This window comes from Lycorma delicatula, chromosome 8 (assembly GCF_047948215.1).
Source record: "Lycorma delicatula isolate Av1 chromosome 8, ASM4794821v1, whole genome shotgun sequence".
NCBI lineage: Eukaryota > Metazoa > Arthropoda > Insecta > Hemiptera > Fulgoridae > Lycorma > Lycorma delicatula.
In genome coordinates, this window is record NC_134462.1 from 2,269,932 (window position 1) to 2,288,501 (window position 18,570).

Genomic DNA, 18,570 nt, shown 5'->3' on the forward strand with positions numbered 1-18,570 from the left:
CAGTACAAAAGAGTTAATTACAATATAATCACACTGCACTTAATTGAGCACATGAAATGGGTTGCAGCTGAACAATGACAGCCTTGTGTAAGTGACCTGTCGTGACTGTACTAAAGTGAAATTGAAACTTGAAAGGCATAGGTAGGATGAACTGAATGTTCCACAAATTTGAATGATAACATAAAGGTTTAACGTGATGAGTAATGAAAAACTGAACTTGCCTGTGGCACACAAATATTTGCCAGAGATGACCTCGTAACAGCAAGTACGGAAGAATACCTATGTAGTCCTGGGCGTAGTCCGCACGGTGAATCAGGAATACAGCGGCGTGATGTGGTTTAGTGGTAGAATGAGGCGTGGTATCTCCAATGTGTAGTGATGAGTTTGAAATTCTGCTTGAGCGTGAATGTTACCACAGAGTTTGCAGGAGAGTATTGCCCTAGGCGACTGCGGTGGTGAGATGTTGGAGGTACTCTGCCGAAAAGATGGCGAAAAAAAGCGGGGGTAACCAGAACCAGGTAGTGGACAGGATAGTGTGTGTGTGTGTGTGAAAAAATAACGGGTGTGTGAAAAGGGTAGTCAGAAATAACTTGATAGAATAATAGGCGCGGTCGCTAAGGATGACGGTGGGAGGTTCGAACACAATAACAATAATAGAGACAGGTGGACTTTACAGACCCAGCAATACGAAACCAAGTGGAATTCAAACATTCCTTGTAACAAAACAACGGGACCTACCCTAGCTGGGAATTCGTAGAAATAAAGGAAAAACTTTATGCCAGAATGGCGTAAACAGACTTGTTGAATGTTGCATAGATTTATTTGAAATTAGTTCCTGTTTTCATTAAAAAAATCTTTTTAGTTACAGATTTGAATGTGTTTTATTTAATTGAGTTTGATAGTTGTATGTTAATTGTAATTTCATTATTGAAAGATAATTGTATTAAATTTCTAATTTTACCAGGAATGCTAAATTTAACACTGTCAGAAAAATTATAGTTGTGATTCTGGTATGACTAAAGGTTTTTTAAGGTATGAAAAATTAGTCTGTGAAATTTGGATGATAATCAACCTACTGATTTTGTAAGGAAAAGCACCATTTACAAACATGAATTTCAGATTCTGTGAATAATTATAAATTTATTGAGATACTTGTTTTGGAATTATGGTACATATCTAAAATCAATCTTTGAAAGTTTCTTAAAAATGATTTTGGTGATTCTTAATATTTTGTTTGTATGTTAAAATGGTTCATATTAAACACAGAATATACACACAAGCTGATGATTGAATAATGATACAAAGTTAAATTCATCTATACAAAATGCCATCTACTGTGCAACATTTGCAATTTGGCAACAGTATATGCCTTTGCTAAGTATCATATATCCATATCTGGAAAGATGTATTGGGACTATTAAACTATTAATAAGTGTATCGCAGAGAATGAATATCAAAATCTGTTCTACTTTATTTAACCACTTACACATAAAGGTGGTTCACACAATTTAAAAATGGTTATGAAACTGCTGAGGATAAAGAGAAGTTGTTCTTTAATGAATAACTAATTAAGACAATGGATTCAAAAAAATTACTTTGAAACTGAGAATGATTGCAGATGATTTTAGTGTTAACAGAGAGATAGGCTGCCAATTAGTGGAACATTTTATTAAGAAGAAGGCCTCTTCTTGGTTTGTTCCATATTAAATGATCAAAGAAGTGTTTGTGTGTAGGATGCCAAAGATGTTCTTCAGATTGTTTGTAAAAAATAAAAATATTGAATTAAATTATGGTGGAGTGTCAGTGTTTGAGATACATCCACTGATTAGTCGAATAAGGCAATACTGGCTTTTTCACAACAGTACACACTGGCTTGCCAGATAATAGTTGCCCTGAAATTTTTATCCAAAAAGTAAATGTAGTCTGTTCTTTAATCTCCCTTCCTGTGATCATTTCCTATTTCAAAAATTAAAGTTTCCATTGAAAGGGTGTCTTTTTGAGAATGTAAAGATGGTTAATTTTATGTTTGTTAGACTAATGGAATGTAACATTATGTCCTTAATTTCATATCAAATGAAGATTTATGAGGTTGTTTCAGTTGTTGCTGGATTGTACCTCTACAAAAATGTACCACTGTGAATAAAATACAGATTATATTTAATCGTTTTCTTTCTACTTAATTCCATGAGATAGATCTGTCTCATTATTAGTTGTCAAACTGTGTATAATTATAATAGATGAATTGAAAACCTATTTTATTTATAATCTGGTAACCAAATTGTAAAATATTATTTTTTCTATCTTAAACAATTTAATATATTAGAGTTAAAAATATGTAACAGTAAACCAAACTTATACTTACTAATTAAGTATGGAGTAAAACTAAGCTTAAACAGCTTACAAGTGTTCTACAAACAGTGGACTATACTACAGTTCAGTTTTGTATTACTATCAAAATCCAAAGAAGAGGAATGCTTATCTGTTATTACTTTTTTTTATTTACATAAAATTACATAAATTTTTATCTATTTAAATTACTTTTTTTATTTGCATAGATTTTTCTATATTGTTGTTTTAATTGCCATTGTAGCATTAGAGACTGAAGGTTTATTTCGAAGATCTGCTAATGTATCACTAGTAAAAGAGATGCAGAATAGAATTAATCAAGGATTAGTTGTTGAATTCAATGGGGATGTTCATATTGCTGCCGTTTTATTAAAAACATTCCTCAGAGATTTAGAAGAACCACTAATGACTTTTGATTTGTATGATGAGATTACACAGTTCCAAAGTAAGTAAAAATAGATTATTTATATACTTGCAGAAATTTTATTAAAATTTGTGTTATTTTTTTTGTGTTATTTTCATTGTCTGTAGTCTGTGTTTTATATGTCTGACAACATATTGTAGCTGGTTTTTTTAAAGTATTTTAATTTTTCTTTATGACTCAATTACTCAAATTTGAATAACTCAAGAACATAATTTTTTAATGATGAAAAACTACTGTTTTACATCATTAAAAAAATATTGCTGTAATTGGGTGTGTGTAGCAATATGGTTCATTATTTGTCCTTTATTATTTAAACAATGCTTTCATATTTATTGAGAGTTGAGTAAATCTGATTTATTTTTTTAGTTAAAAAGGTTTATTCTTTTTTATGTTGGTTTATTCAGCTTTAAGATCTTTTATAGTATTCTAATATCTATCAATCATCTCAGTATACTCATTTAGTTCATTGATTAAAGGAGTATTTTTTTTATTTTATTAACAAGAAAGATATTCCTCCTGGCCGATTCCTTTTTTTTTCTTACTGCCTTATCAGTTGAAATACTGGAAACTACAAAAAAATTGGTTTGTCAAAGAAACCAATTTGTTTTATCAGTCCACTTTTTAACCTTCTGAATTGTGTTGTGTTATGTATTGTGAGGCACAATGTGCGTGACAAGAAAAAGAGACATATGGTTATGCATTTTACTGGATTTGGTTTAAGATACAGCTGTTATTATTTTTTTCTGCTCAGGTTTGTTATGTATGTAGAAGATTGACCAGAATTATTTCATTCTGTATGTCAAATTTAAAACTTCAATTTACAACAAATTATTAAATTTCTGATTTGGTATCAGTTGTTTTGTTGGATTCCATTTAGTGGATATATCCCGTATACAAAACACACATAAAGAAAGTTGGGAAGAGCATAGAAAATAGTTCATAGAGTCCTAATTGAACAGCATATTGTATTTACTCCTTTGCTTGTTTTAATTTTTGTATGATCAATATGCTGTAACTGCTACATAACAGTAGTAGTTACAGCAGTTATTGTGTCTGGAGATTTTCTTGAAAATAAAAATAAGTTAATATTATTTGCATAAAAATAGGATATGTATCATTTATTGGTTACATGATTACAAATAGAATAGCTATGAGAAAATGTTGCATGACTTCTAATTTCATTAAAATTAACAAGAAGCTCATCCATTAATTATGGAACCATGATGGTAACTAATGAATAAACCAATTACAAAACAAAATATATCTTGATAGTAACACAACTTCACTTACAGTCACCGCCAAGAAATGGCAAGGTTGGAGTGGTGACTATTATTACCCAACAAAAAGCATGTTCCTTGCTCTTATTAATCCCCCTTACCAAATGTTCTAGTTCTATTTTTAACAAATGAATGTAACAGTTTTGAAATGAAGGTACAGTCTGCTAAAAGACACTGTACATTGTAAAATGTAACAGATGACAAAATATCATACATTACTAATTACATAGTGAATATTGCTATGGATGTTTATTACTATAACTGTAATTACTTATCGGAAAATGAATTATCCATTTAATTCCTCAGTTAGAACACTCCTCGCTGTCATCATCTTCAGTCTAATTGTCACTATTATCAGTGTCACTACTTAAAGAGACATGAAAGATTCTGTCTGAGAATCTATTAATGATTCTTGGCTCCAATATTTTCCTTCAATTCTTTTAACCTTTTCACAGTAAGTTATCAAATTCAATTTATCTTCACACAGTTTCTGCACTTCTGACATTTTAAATGTTGTGTTGTGGCTCGTAGTATGTTGTTTTACTTCTGACCATGCCATCTTGATTGAATTTAAATCAGGATGGTAAGGTGCAAATTGCAAAACTTGATGCCCACTTCTTTCCAACAATTTGTCAAATTGTTATCATTTCCTGTTATTTTTGTTCAACTTAATTAGTTCATACAATTGTGGTTTAAGCGTTTGAGATGAATATGAAATATGATGTTTCTGTAGCCGAACAGCTACGTCTTGTTTCTTGCTTGATGACACTGGAAGTTTTTCAGAAAGAGTATTATGATACAGAGCATTGTCAGTAACTACTACAGACTCAGGAGGAAGGTTAGGAATTAATTTTTCTTCAGCCCATTTCAAATAATTATTAGTATTCATGCTATGATGGTAATTGCCACTTTTTGATTTGGTTGTCCAAATTAACATTGCGTTTGAAATAAAGCCCATTTCATCTCTGACATAAATTATAATTAAGTGTTCACCTTTATTTATTGGTAGATGAACTCCTGCATCGCTTCATCAGCCCATGATTTTGCTGTTGAATGAGTTGACAAAACATAGGTTTTGTATATGTATATGATTTTCCAGTTACATTTTCTAAAATCACTGATTGCCTGCAAATATGAAATCCTTTTCTGCCTAATATCTTGTTTTTCAACTAAAATTTTCTTTTTGTTTTCTGTTTTGCACCACTTATAAACCTAATTCTTTCAAAATTCTTCTTAAACTAGTTTCACTGCCGTTAAAAATAATTTTAATTCTCAATTCTTTACAGCGTTTGTTAACTTTGGCAGCTTCCCTATCTTTGATTGAAATTCATTCACAGTTCGCCTAACCACACCTTTCAGAATCATCTAATCTGGTAATTGGTTTAAAATGTTTCTTTTTCAAAGTGATGAGCAAATGTTCTGGCCCCTTGGATCAAAGTTCAATTTTTTCTTTTCTTAGGCTTTGAACCTGAGTCCTGGAAATGCCACAGGCAGCTGCAATCTTCTCTTCACACTTCTGTACAGCAATTAAATGCTTGCCATTTTTCAATTTTCTTACAGGTTAAGATTCTTTCTTCATGAAATATACATTTACAATTTCATGTGCCTGTTTTCAAAGTTTTTTACCTTTCACAACAGGTTAAATTCAGACATAACTATTTGCATGTAAACGAACTACTTTAAAAAGTTTGAACCCTAAACCACAATAAAAACTTATTATAAAATATCATATTGTACATTAATTGACTATATAACAAAATACACGACACATGCCAAGAATAGTACCAAGAGGCAGAACCATAGAACTGAACTTTATATACATGGAAAAGCAAAACAGAAGCAAAAATAAAAATAATTGTTTTGTATTTGAAACATGATGTCACTTTCTTAATACTGTAAACTCACAAAAATGTGAGTTTTTTGCTTCGTAAACAACAGTTGCATCATGTTCATGCTACTAAGAGCACAATGTGTCAATGTTTCAGAGAACAATAGTATAGCAGTGACATGCAGGCTGATCAGCCAAGCTCCGCCATTAAGTGGTGGCTACTGTATACAATGTGGAAGACTTGAAAATAACATATCTTGCTAAATAAGAATTATATTTCAGTTAACTTGTATTTCAAACAAGAAATACATGAACTAAAATATTTAATATGGTCAATTGTATTAATGTAAAATTTATTGTATGTAAGACCATACAGTAACAATTCAACTTTTATATACAATGTAAAACAGTGTTATAAAAGAAGTTGTGAATCAGTTATTGCTCACAGGAATAATATGGCAAAAGCAGTTTAGTCATGTAAAATTTAATAATGTGATGTTTGAGTAATGCCAATAAAGGGCAGATGGATCCATAGGATGATCTGGGACCTCCAGAGGAGAAGAAAGAAGAAATTTTCTCTCATTAGTATAAGAAATTTAAAAAAAGACGTTAATTTTATTTTAATTAAAAATTTATTTTTGTGTATATTTATTTAACAGGTATAGCAAAAGAAGATCGACCTAGACAAGTAAAGATTTTGATTTTGGAAAAATTACCTGAAGATAATTATCAAGTTCTTAAATATATTGTTCAGTTTTTATCTAAGGTTAGTTTACATTTAAATTTATTTCTGTTTAATTTTTTTAAATGTATGTAGTTCTAAATAAAATAAAGTCAGTTATTTCTAATTTACAATCTGATACAATTTGTGTGTGTGCGCGCGCATGTGTGTAGCTCATTGTAAACCTACCAATTTGTATAAAAGTATCCATGTAAAAAGTACTTTTTAAATTAGTAAGTAATATGAATTATTTATATAATATAATTATGATATATAATTATAGATATTTTTTATATGTATATATATTCAAAAACCAACTTGAATAAACCAAGTACAGAATTACAAAGTAAATGAAATGACACTTACCTTATTTTTTTTTCTTTATTCTAATAGCACTTTCGTGGGATCCCGCATTTCAGTTGTGTATAAATTATATAAAATTAGATGTCAAACATAACATTTTTTTTTTTAAATAAAAATTAAAAGATGTAAATTATTAAAATTACTATCATATATACAAAATATAGTCAATTAAATAAAATAACTATACATGTATAAATATGACATCAATTAAAAATTAAATTTAAATTAAAAAATAAAATAATTAGAAAATTTATACCATGTAACCTGACCATCCACTGTTACATTACTGAGTGGGTTTGAAATTATTTCTATACATTCTGATTATATCTATTTTTATCTAGAAACGTGCTGCCATCTGTTGCTGCTTTTATGAGTGTCATCTTCATGTTTTGTCTGAAAGTTGATAAAGTTGGAAATTCTTTTGTATTTATATATATATATAATCTCTCCAAAATGTCCAAATTTTTACTACTGTTATTTAAATTAAATTTCTTGATTTCCACTATTTCCAAATTTGTCCAAATATCAGATACAGAATGGTTGTTATCAGTAAGGTGGTAAGCAACATTAAATAAACCCACTACCTTTTTTATAATTTCTAATGTGTTCTAAAAATCTAGTTTTAAAAGACTATTACTTTTACCTATATATGTATAAATATATATACGAGGGTTATTTTTTTTTCAAGGTCCGTTCTGTCATGATATTAAAGCCACAGTGAAAATAAAAAGTTTTTTATTTGTAACAAGTACTACTTACATAGTTACGCTATTTCTCTACATAGTCGCCACTCCGATTTAGACATTTGTCATAGCGTGGTACCAACATTCCAATACCCTCATCATAGAACAGAGCCACCTGTGTTTTCAGCCATGTTTCTACACTGGTCTGCAGCTCGATGTCTGTGCCAAAATGTTGTCCTCCTAGCCAGCGTTTCATGTTAGCAAAGAGGTGAAAATCAGATGGAGCCAAGTCCGGGCGGTATGGTGGGTGATCAAACACTTCCCAACAAAAACGCTGCAGGAGCTTCTTTATTACAGCTGCAGTGTGCGGCCGAGCATTGTCATGGAGAAAGACAATGCCTGATGACAACATTCCTTTCCGCTTATTCTGAATTGCCCTTCGTAGACGTTGAAGAGTCACGCAGTATGCGGCTGCAGTGATGGTCATGCCACGTTCCATGAATTCCACCAAGAGAACTCCATTCCGGTCCCAGAACACAGTAGCCATACACTTTCTGTTGGAGAAGGTCCAACACTTCTTCTTTGAACTTCTTTGGTTTACTGGGAGAATGAGAATGCATCCACTGTTTGGATTGTTCTTTTGTTTCTTCAGTTTCAAAATGGACCCATCTCTCATCCCCTGTGACAATTTTGCTCAAAAAAATCTTCTCTTTCATTGCGGTAGCACTGCAAAAACATTATGGAGGCGTCTATTCTCATTGTTTTGTGATGGTCGGACAGCATCTTGGGAACCCATCTTGCACACAGTTTATGGTCCTGAAGTCTCTCACTTACAATGGTGTAGAGAGCTGACCTTGAAACTTCAGGAAACAAATCACTCAATACAGAAATTGTGAACCTGACTATTTTCATGAATTGCCTCATCCACTCGCTCAACGAGATCGTCGGTTGACACTCACTTCCTTCCCTGACCGCCGCCTGCATCATGAACATCTGTATGTCCTGCTTTAAAGTTCCTGCACCATTGTCGCACTTTTTTGTCACTCATTGAAGTTTCACCATACACATTACTTATTCGTCGATGAATTTCAGCTGCATTACACCCCTCAGCCTGAAGAAATCGAATTACCGCATGCACTTCACACTTGGTGGGAGATGGTATTGTTGTAGACATGTTTACAATGCTAGCTGCATGTTCAGAACTAAACAAAGTGACGCGGTGTGATTGAAGGACATACTAGAGACGCTGCGCAACATATATGCGTAAAGGTTCATCCGATTTTTGCACGGGTTTTTATTTCGCGACCGATCAGACCTTGAAAAAAAATAACCCTCGTGTGTATATATATATATATATATCATAAATGCTCACAATCATTGCATTTTATTTTATAAATTCTGCATGAATTATATGTCAGGGTGATTGTTATTTTTTAAATATTTTATTATATGATTTTTGTCTTGTATGCCAGTTTAAATTTACTTTTATAATAAATATTAGTTATATTTTCAACTACATTATCAGTGTATAAATATATGTTGTCAATTTTTTGTCAATCATTTATAGGTGTAAGAATTGTGATATTCATTTTTGAAATTTATTTTTTGTATATATTAACAATTAAAGAAACATTATAATCATTATGTTTGGCAATTTATTTTATAATATCTGTTACTTTGTTTAATTTACTTTTATTTTTATTATATTGTGTGTAATTAATTGCTCTTTTAACCTGTGTGTATATGCACTAATTTTGTGTGACCACGGATGATTTGAATCTCTATGAAAAAAAAAATATATATATATATCATTTGGGACTGAACTGCACTGAGCAGATCTCTTGTACATTGTCCATCTTCATCCTTCTCTCTTCCCTGATAGCTTCTCTGTTTTGAGTTCCTGACATTTCTAATTTTTTTTTAGTGTCCATATTTTTTTTTCTGGTCTAAATTGTTCTGATTAATCTTCTGTTCTTGTTAATTTTCCTTGTTACATCTTCATTATTCAATTTGTCCATTTAATCCTCTATGTTTCTTTATGGCAATATTTAAAATGTTTCCACCCTTTCTTTTCATATTTTATGTCCATACAAAAGTTAACGATCCAGTCATAACATTTATTAAGTAATTTTTTAATTTCATATTTTTGCTTTAATATCTAGATGTGATATCTAATATTCTTCATTATAAAACAAACAGAACATATCTTTAGCATAAAATGTAAAGTTGTGATTAGATTAAGAACATTTTACTGTTTAGATGAACTCTTTCATTTGGGTAATATCAAATAAGTTATTTTGGTATCACAAACCAAAATTTTTAATTAAAATAAATAAGCAAAAAAAAAAAATCAAATATTATGTAAAAAATTGGAAAACAATGAAGAAACAAAATATAAAATTCATGAACACAACTATACTGCACAACTACTTTTGTATTTATCACAAGATGTCAACAAAACTATATATTTTTATTGTGCTGACATTTTTTTATCTAAAAATTTGTTTAATTACTGAATTAAACAAAATTAATTTATTACTAAAAAAATAGATTTTTTTCCATAATTATCCCTTATTATAATTTTATTCAAACAGACTAAGAACTTTTTTTACAAAAACATTTATCGTTTAGAGTTCCTTACTTTGTTCAGATTTGCTTTGTGTCTAGATCTCGGTTTTAGTTTATTTAGTATAGTAGTATCTTATGTTGTAAGTGTACAGTCATGTCCTTAGAAAAATTGAAGTTATCCTAAATATTCTAAACCGGTGTTTTGAAAAATAAACTTGTATTAATTTCAATTTTCACCATCAGGTAATAATATTTATGTGAATTTTAGATTAGTGTACCAATTTGTATGCAATGCTAGATCAGCTTTGAAAATACTGGTGACAATTTCTTTTCTATCAACTACATGAATCATTTTTTAAAAGGATAAAAAATTGGAACTATGGGTTGTCACCAAATTTTGTTTACTTTTAGGAAAAGGTTAACAGGGACAATGAGTGATATTAAACAAGCAAGCAGTCTTTTTGATAGACCCAGATTTTTTTTTTTAGTTTGTACAGTTAAAGGCAGTCAGATTGGTTGATGATGATAGCCACTTGGAAATTAAAGCAGTTCCTTAAAATGCTGAAAAAAATTGTACATATGAGGAACATTAACTGTTATCTTTAAGTCTTGAACTGAATCTATTATTCAAACATTTGTGCCCAATGAAGAGATTGCTTTCTATACCCTTGCACGCTGCAATGCCTCTGTTGCACTTTTTCCAAGATTTACATAAAATATGATTTCACATCTGCTGTGTTTTTACATTCATAACAAAAATTGCCAGTCAAAATGTGCTTATAATATCAGTCTGGCTTAGCGGGCACATGCATACACACACACACAAAATGTGTGGTTAAATTTCTGCTTACATAGTGTATAGCTTTAGTACTAAGTTATGTAGTTTATTATTAAATTTTTAATTGGAAAACATGCAAATTACAGTTAAAATCATAAAAATGCATGTGAAAGATTCTTACAGCATTAAATACATAAGTAACGAAAATAATGTAATGTATGTTAATTGAATATTTTTATTGCAGGTTATGGATCGATGTGATTTAAATAAAATGACTTCATCAAACCTTGCTGTTGTGTTTGGTCCTAATCTAGTTTGGTCACCTAATGGACAGTTGTCTTTATCTGCAATAGCTCCAATCAACATGTTTACGGATTTTGTTCTTGTACATCATGATCAAATATTTATAATTTAGAATTGGAAAAGTATGAGTTTGAAAGAAAGAGTGCATGAAAGTATGTATTTTGTTTGTGAGCGAATGAGAGAGAGAGAGTGAGAGAGAAAGATCTTTGTAAATATTTGTATTACAAAAAAGAAAATGTAAATATCTTTCAAGATCGATCTTCCATGTACAGCACTCGTATTTATTTATTTATTATGGGAGTGCTCTTAGGTAAGGATACTTATTGCACAATCTTAAATAGTGTATAAAGTATTAATTAATTTGAATTAGAAAAGTAATAATTTAAAATTATAATTAACTAATAAGGAGCTTAAAGTATATAAACCTTGATTTTTAATTTTTGTGGTTTCATATTGGTTTTTATTATCTTTTTATTTTACAGTTTCATCACAGAAAAGTTAAAAAAAGAATGGTTAATAAATGATAAACGTATTCAATTCATAATTTTAAATTGTAATTAATGAATCTATAATTTGGGCTTATGAGGACCATTTGAATAAGTGTTAGCAAATAGTAAAGATTCTTAAATATCCTTCTAATCATTCCTTCTGTCATAATTCGTCTTTATGTATTTGAACATGTCAAACACTTCAGTATACATTGTAATACTCATCTCAAAATCTTACCCTTGAAGAGTTATTTCTTATGATCCATTCAAGGAAAAATAATTAAGTTTTTACTGAATTAAAACTTGTTTTCTGCAATTTTGTGAGTTGCACAACACATAGGTTATTTGAATAAAATCCTTTGAAATGTAAATAAGCATGAAATTTATTAAAAATGATACATAAAAGTACTTCATTTTCTCTTTTCCAAATAGTTTTAGTGTTCCATTGTTTAGTTATATTTAAGAGTAGTTTTTCTTTTGTTTAATTGTTTTTTAAATGTTCTGATGGTTGATTTCATTATGGTGGTCTGAATAAACTTTACTAGTTTCTTAGTGAAGGTAGTTTTTTGCTCTGTGCAATATGTTTTAATGTCAGTATTATGATATTTATGTAATATCATAATTTCATTAAACAGCAAAACATGAAGGAAAAAAGAATCTTTCTCTAAAATTGATTGGAATCTTGACTGTCTATTAGAAAAGTATGTAGTTGTTTTGTGTAAGCATGATTACAATAAACAAGTATTTGTGTATATAAATGTTATTGTTAAGCAATTACTCTTTTTTATTAGACAGCTAGGTTTCCCCAGTATGTTTAAATAGAAAATTATTCTTTCTTTTGCTGCATTATTTCTATCCTAATCCTAATAAAAATTATGATACTATGAATATTAATACCTAAGGAAAATTATTGAAAGCGAAAGTAGAATTTTAAAAAAGAAAAAAAAATCTAATGTATTGAAACCAATCATCGAACACAATTCAAAATTAAATTTAAAAAAGATATTCTTAAATTTAAAATGAATCATTTTTAAAAATATAATTTTATAACAAAGTTATGAAATTACTATTAAATAAACATTAACCCACCAGACTATTCTTGTGGTTAAACAACTTGTTATTGCAAAAGAAGCTGATTTTCAAAGTTAACAGTTCTAAGGATCGAGTCCTTGTAAAGGCAGTTTGCTTTTATATCAGGCCTGGCAAGCTGTTAGTAATAATTGCATATGCCTATACATACATACCCAAGCCCGGCAGTAGCTGGAAAATTGGTTGGAGAAAACAGAAAACAACAAACTAAAATTACTTCAAATTAAATTAAATAAAAAGAAAAAAATTATATCAATAATTTCATTAGAAGGTTTAAATAAAACAAGACTATAATACATTTATGTACACATCACAGTTCACAGGTTTTTTCAAATAAATTGTAATTCACAACAGTAGCACAGAAAAGAACAAGTTTCATTGCTATATAAAAATCAGTTATTCCCATTAAATGAATCGTATTAAACTGTAGAATAAACTTTATCTGTCATAATTCATACTGAAGTGATCATTTTTCTTGATCAACCATGGTTTATAATCTTGATCTTGATATAAATATAGCTGTTTAATTAGATTTATTTATACTAATGAATTTCTGACCTGTACTTAACTTTTCCATTTACAGAAAGTTGTAGTTTTTATTTGATTTTTTTGGAAGTTGTAATGTTTTACTGCAAATCCGTATTTTGTTCAGTGGTTTTTGTTATTCTATAATTTATTTTAAGATTTGTTCTCTGTTCCTATACAACATTCCTTATTCATATATTTTTCCTTTATTCCAGAATACTTTCTTGTGTACTTTCGTTTTATGATATAAAAAGATTATTATTTAAAGACTGATTGTGTAATTTTTAAAGCTCTGCTACATTTTAACTTATTTTTAATCACTTTGCACACAAAAAATTAATAATATAATTATTTTATATCTGTTTTTATAAAATAAAACATTGGTATGATTAGATTATCAATTTATTACAATGAAATATGATTATTGAGTTGTATTTCTTTCTCTGATTTTTTTAAATTTTATCTATATTAAACTATTTATATTTAAGTGAATAAACTACCGTACATGCATTCCACTTGATTTTTCTTTTCTTTCTTCCTCTTTTTTATGATTTTAATGTAACAGCCTCTATAGGGAATAACTAATAAAAATCATTATTACATGAACTTTCTTTCAATCCTCCATAGCTCTTAACATAAATATTATTGTTAATTGTGTATGAAGTGCTAGAGAATAAATATAGTTATATGTTTAATTTACCTAAATTAACATGTAATAATTTTTCAAAATGGCCAGCCAAGATGTTGAGCCCCTGTTTTTTTACTGATATTGATATAATTTTTACTTACAGTAGTAACCCCTCTGCAATAAATAACTAAGGCAATTCTTATTTACAAATATTGATTCATATTTGTTGTAATAATGGTTGTTTTTCATATACATCTTTTCTTAGTTTATCAATGTGAACCTAGCAATTATTTATCTTTTTTAATTTTTAAAAGTAAACATTTTTGAATGAAACGTTTGTTATACTAGTAAAATGGTTGATAACTGGTTAAAAAAAGACAAGTAAAATGAAAAAGGATTAGTTGTTAGGGCATAGTTTTAGAATATTTTTTTCATGTTTCACACTGCCTAAGTTTAAAATGTTAATAAAAAGAAACAAGATTAGGTTCCTTCAATGTTTCAGAAAATTGTAATGAAGTTATAGAAGTTACCAGAAAACTGATTGAGGAATAACATAAAAACATGTGTGTGATTTTTTGCTAATATAATGAAGTGAAACTTTGAGACTTTAATTCACTGGTGAAGATAACTAATATAGTTTTGCCTTCTTTTGCAAGCTGAAATAAAAAGGATGGGAAGTTGGATGAGTAATGTGAAAGATTTCTGTGTTTGAAAATTTACCAATTTTTATGAAACACTTGTTTTGGGCGCACTGGAACGAGCTCAAAAATAGTTTTTAGTACTGACATAAACAAAAATTTACACACTATGCTTATAAATATTTCATTTTACATGTTTGACCATAAAAAAAGCTAAACCATTTTTCCTTGATATTTGTTTTAACAAGGAAGATATTTAACATCCGGTTACTTAATCACATGATTGTAGAAGAGTTTATTGTTGTACAGAGTATTATTACATCAGGAGGTCTTTAATATTAAATTGGTGGAATATTTCCCAGATACTAATGATAATAATAAGAGGGTGTTTATTGTGATAAGGTTTTACTGTATTATATTTATTAAAAGAAATGTGGTACTTTAGTTGGTATATACATATACTTTTAAACTTTTAATTTTATTCTGTCTTTCTAATAATGTATTGATTGATTGAAAGATAGGCATTTTGCAATTCTATGGTGTTTGGAATTATTTTCCATAACTTCTTTGCTCTCTACCTGATAATTAAAATGTTGGGATATTCTATGGTAAACATTGTTCTTATTGTACAATGTGCAAAATTTAATTTTATATTTCCTTACAGATGATGTTATAGATTAAACTGCCAAGCATTTTATTATAAACCATGCTTTGTTAGATTTGTTCTGATGTTTTGCATTCTTGTGTATTTCATTTCTATTTTGTTATTACGTTTTTGTTTTAAAATAGTATTAGCTAGTATTTAAAACATTTAAATGTTTTAATAAATGTATCCAATACTTTATAAATTCCATCCCTTGATTCTTGAACTTAATACTTTTTTAAACATCTTACTCGTATTTTTTAGGTCTATGAATACAATTTTTTTTCTATTCTGGTTGTTTTAAAGAAAGGTCTAATAAAATATTAATATCATGAAGCATGTTATAAACCATTATTTGATTTCATTTTAAAACTAGTAAAAAAGAACCAACAAAGGTATGTTAACCAGATATAAAAGATTTAGCAGTTAAAAATCAAAAATCTGATTTTTTCTTTGTATATAAGTTATCTCACTAATTTAAGTAATTATTAAATACAACCTCCGAAGTCTTTCAATACCTCCATAGAGGAGGATTCCATATACTTACAGATTATGATCCAAAAAGTGAATTATTACTATTTCATTACTTCATAAAACAAAAACTTTTAATTGGATTTAATGTAATATAGATAAAAAGTTAATTATTAATGTATTAGTTGAAAATTAATTAATTAATGACCTCCCTAGTTGGAGCAAGTAGAAATGCATTAAAAACAAAACCAAAATTAAAGTGTTCGCATTTAATTGTAACTGCTTCTTTTTGTTCAGAATATACAGGACATACTACCTTCAGTGTACCATCAGGAGTAACAAATAAAATCAGATCAATGCTACTAATTCTGAAATAAATACAATATGTTTATTATAATTATTAAGTTAGCCTATGAGTACCATTTATTTATAAAAATGAACTTTTTTCAGTGTTTAAATAATTATTAATATTTCATGATCCTTAAAAAATAAGTGTGATATATATTATTAGAGTTGTAGACTAAAAGTCTTTAAACTAAGAATCTAGAGAATATATATATATATATTTATCTCCTTTTTTTGTATAATGATCATTTTATTTGTTTTTAGTAATAATATATGAGTATTTATAGTAATAGAAAGATACATTTTTTAAAAAACAATCTTTTTAAATTAAGAAAATTGATTATTAACGAGTACATACAGTGGATTCTCGTTAATCTCTGCTAATAAAAACTAATGAAATTTGGAAGGTTCAGCTGTATCTTGCTGATTTTGATTACCACATTCTTCAATAATATCATAATGTACAAAATTGCAACAAAACAGCAAAAAATTGGGCAATTTTACAAAAACTAATATATTTCAAAACAAAAAAAAGTATTTAAATCAACGAATATTAGATGGTAAATTTAAAAAATATAAATGTGGACTGTATGTCATAAAAGTAAAATAAAAATTATACCCGAGTCTATAGGCTTAAAAAATACAAATGAATTTTTTCTGAATTTAAATGTTACAAATTAAGTTTTACAATGTATAGTAACTGAAAAATCAGTCTACAATATTTACAAATTAGTATTGAAGATGCAAATTTGTTTAGTAATCTATTAATATTTTAAATGACTAAAAATGCATATCAAACCTTAATTGAAATCAGTTTAATATGAAAACTTCCTGTAAATTTCTATAAAACGTTTTAGTAGAACATAAACATTTTGCTCTGCTAAAAATCTACTGTTATTTTTAAAACTATTCATAAATATTATAATACATTTTAATGATCTTTGTGATGTTTTTACTTTTTTAAGTATATTCTGAAAATGATAGTATCAATTAAAAGTTTTTCTTAGTTTTCATTTTGTGAGATGGGGTTTTCTATTCAAAAACAGAGTTGTGTAATTTTTATTTTGTTTATTAATCTTAAATTAATTTTGCGAGCCTTTAATTCTTTATACCACATAATTGCTTAGAAATAGAACGATAACAACATTAAGCGTAATGAAAAAATAGTAATGAAACTGATAAAGATTAAATGTAAAAATCATACTGTAGCTATTAAATACAAATTAAATTTAACATTTTTCAAAATGCAATGCAAAATATAAAACATTGAGCATACAGTAATATTTCTTAAACACATCTAAAATAAAAATAAAATTATTTCAAAATAGTGTTCTGTAATTAATAAAGCTATTAAGTGATTAAAATTACAAAAAATTATGCAACTTAAATTTAACTGAAAGTTTGTTTTGCAACAAGAAAAATCTACTAACCATATAACTAGAAATTGAGGATAAAAATATCGTTTCATAAAAAAAAGTGAACCTTCGCTAACATTTTTCAAGATAAGATATTTTTAAATGTACTTTTCACATTTAACATGTGAAGTAGATTTACAGTGGCTTTCTCCAATTGCAAGGCATCTAAAAGAGTAGGACAATGAATAATAAAAATTATGAACAACCTTTAGAAGGACACTTTTAGATTTTGTAAATGGGCGTATTTCAATGAGGGAATTGAAATTTGTTAATTGTAATAGCTATTTAACATATTTCCTTCAGATGGGTTATGAATTTTTTGTGGAAAGTATTATGTAATTTTCTTTATTGTTCAATTTCATCTTAATTTAACCACCCAGATCATATTGTTTTAATTTCATTGTATAATAACATATCTGTATTGATCTTGTTGTAGACGCAAGGTATCCTCCCCTTGGCAAATAGATGAAATATAAGCCATTGAATTATAGTTTTAACAAACTTTGGAATTAAGATATTCTATTATATCACATCATATGGTTTTCCTTTGTCTGGCCATTCGGCTTGTTTCAAAGTATCCGATTCTGGATAGCTCTTTCTGTGTAAACGTTTACAGAATCAAATTCCAAATCAGTGACCTTTTTCAGAAATTTTTTTCAGCTGTTAACCCTATTATTATTGTGAGAAGTAAAGCATCTGATGCAATGCTTTCTATAACCACATTCTGATTTTGGTATCAGCAACTATAGCAAAAAAAATATCACTCATTTTATAATATACAAATCCAGCTTGGTTTGAATGAAGTGGTAAATAATAGTACTATTTCATCTGACTTGACCCTTCCTTCATATTCGTATTGTAAATAACAGTATGCATCTGATATTTTTTAAATTAAAAAGTGTATGGTTGTGCATCTTTAATATGTTTGATAATACTAGATTGATAACAGCAGATAAACATGTATTTTTTTTATATAAGTAAGAGTATATATCAATCAGTATTTAAGATCAGAGAAAAGTGGTACTAGTAGTAGATTT

The 18,570-nt window shown here is 28.2% G+C and overlaps 1 protein-coding gene across 1 annotated transcript in view; it reads left to right on the forward strand.

The window, feature by feature from the left end:
* The window catches only part of RhoGAP68F (Rho GTPase activating protein at 68F), a 44,308-nt gene extending 27,582 nt beyond the window's left edge, over positions 1–16,726 (forward strand). The window contains exons 7-9 of the mRNA XM_075373090.1: positions 2,591–2,791; positions 6,535–6,641; positions 11,233–16,726. Coding sequence (XP_075229205.1) covers positions 2,591–2,791; positions 6,535–6,641; positions 11,233–11,403 — 479 coding nt within the window. The 3' untranslated portion in view covers positions 11,404–16,726. The remainder of the gene's footprint in view (positions 1–2,590; positions 2,792–6,534; positions 6,642–11,232) is intronic.
* Positions 16,727–18,570: the final 1,844 nt, after the last annotated feature.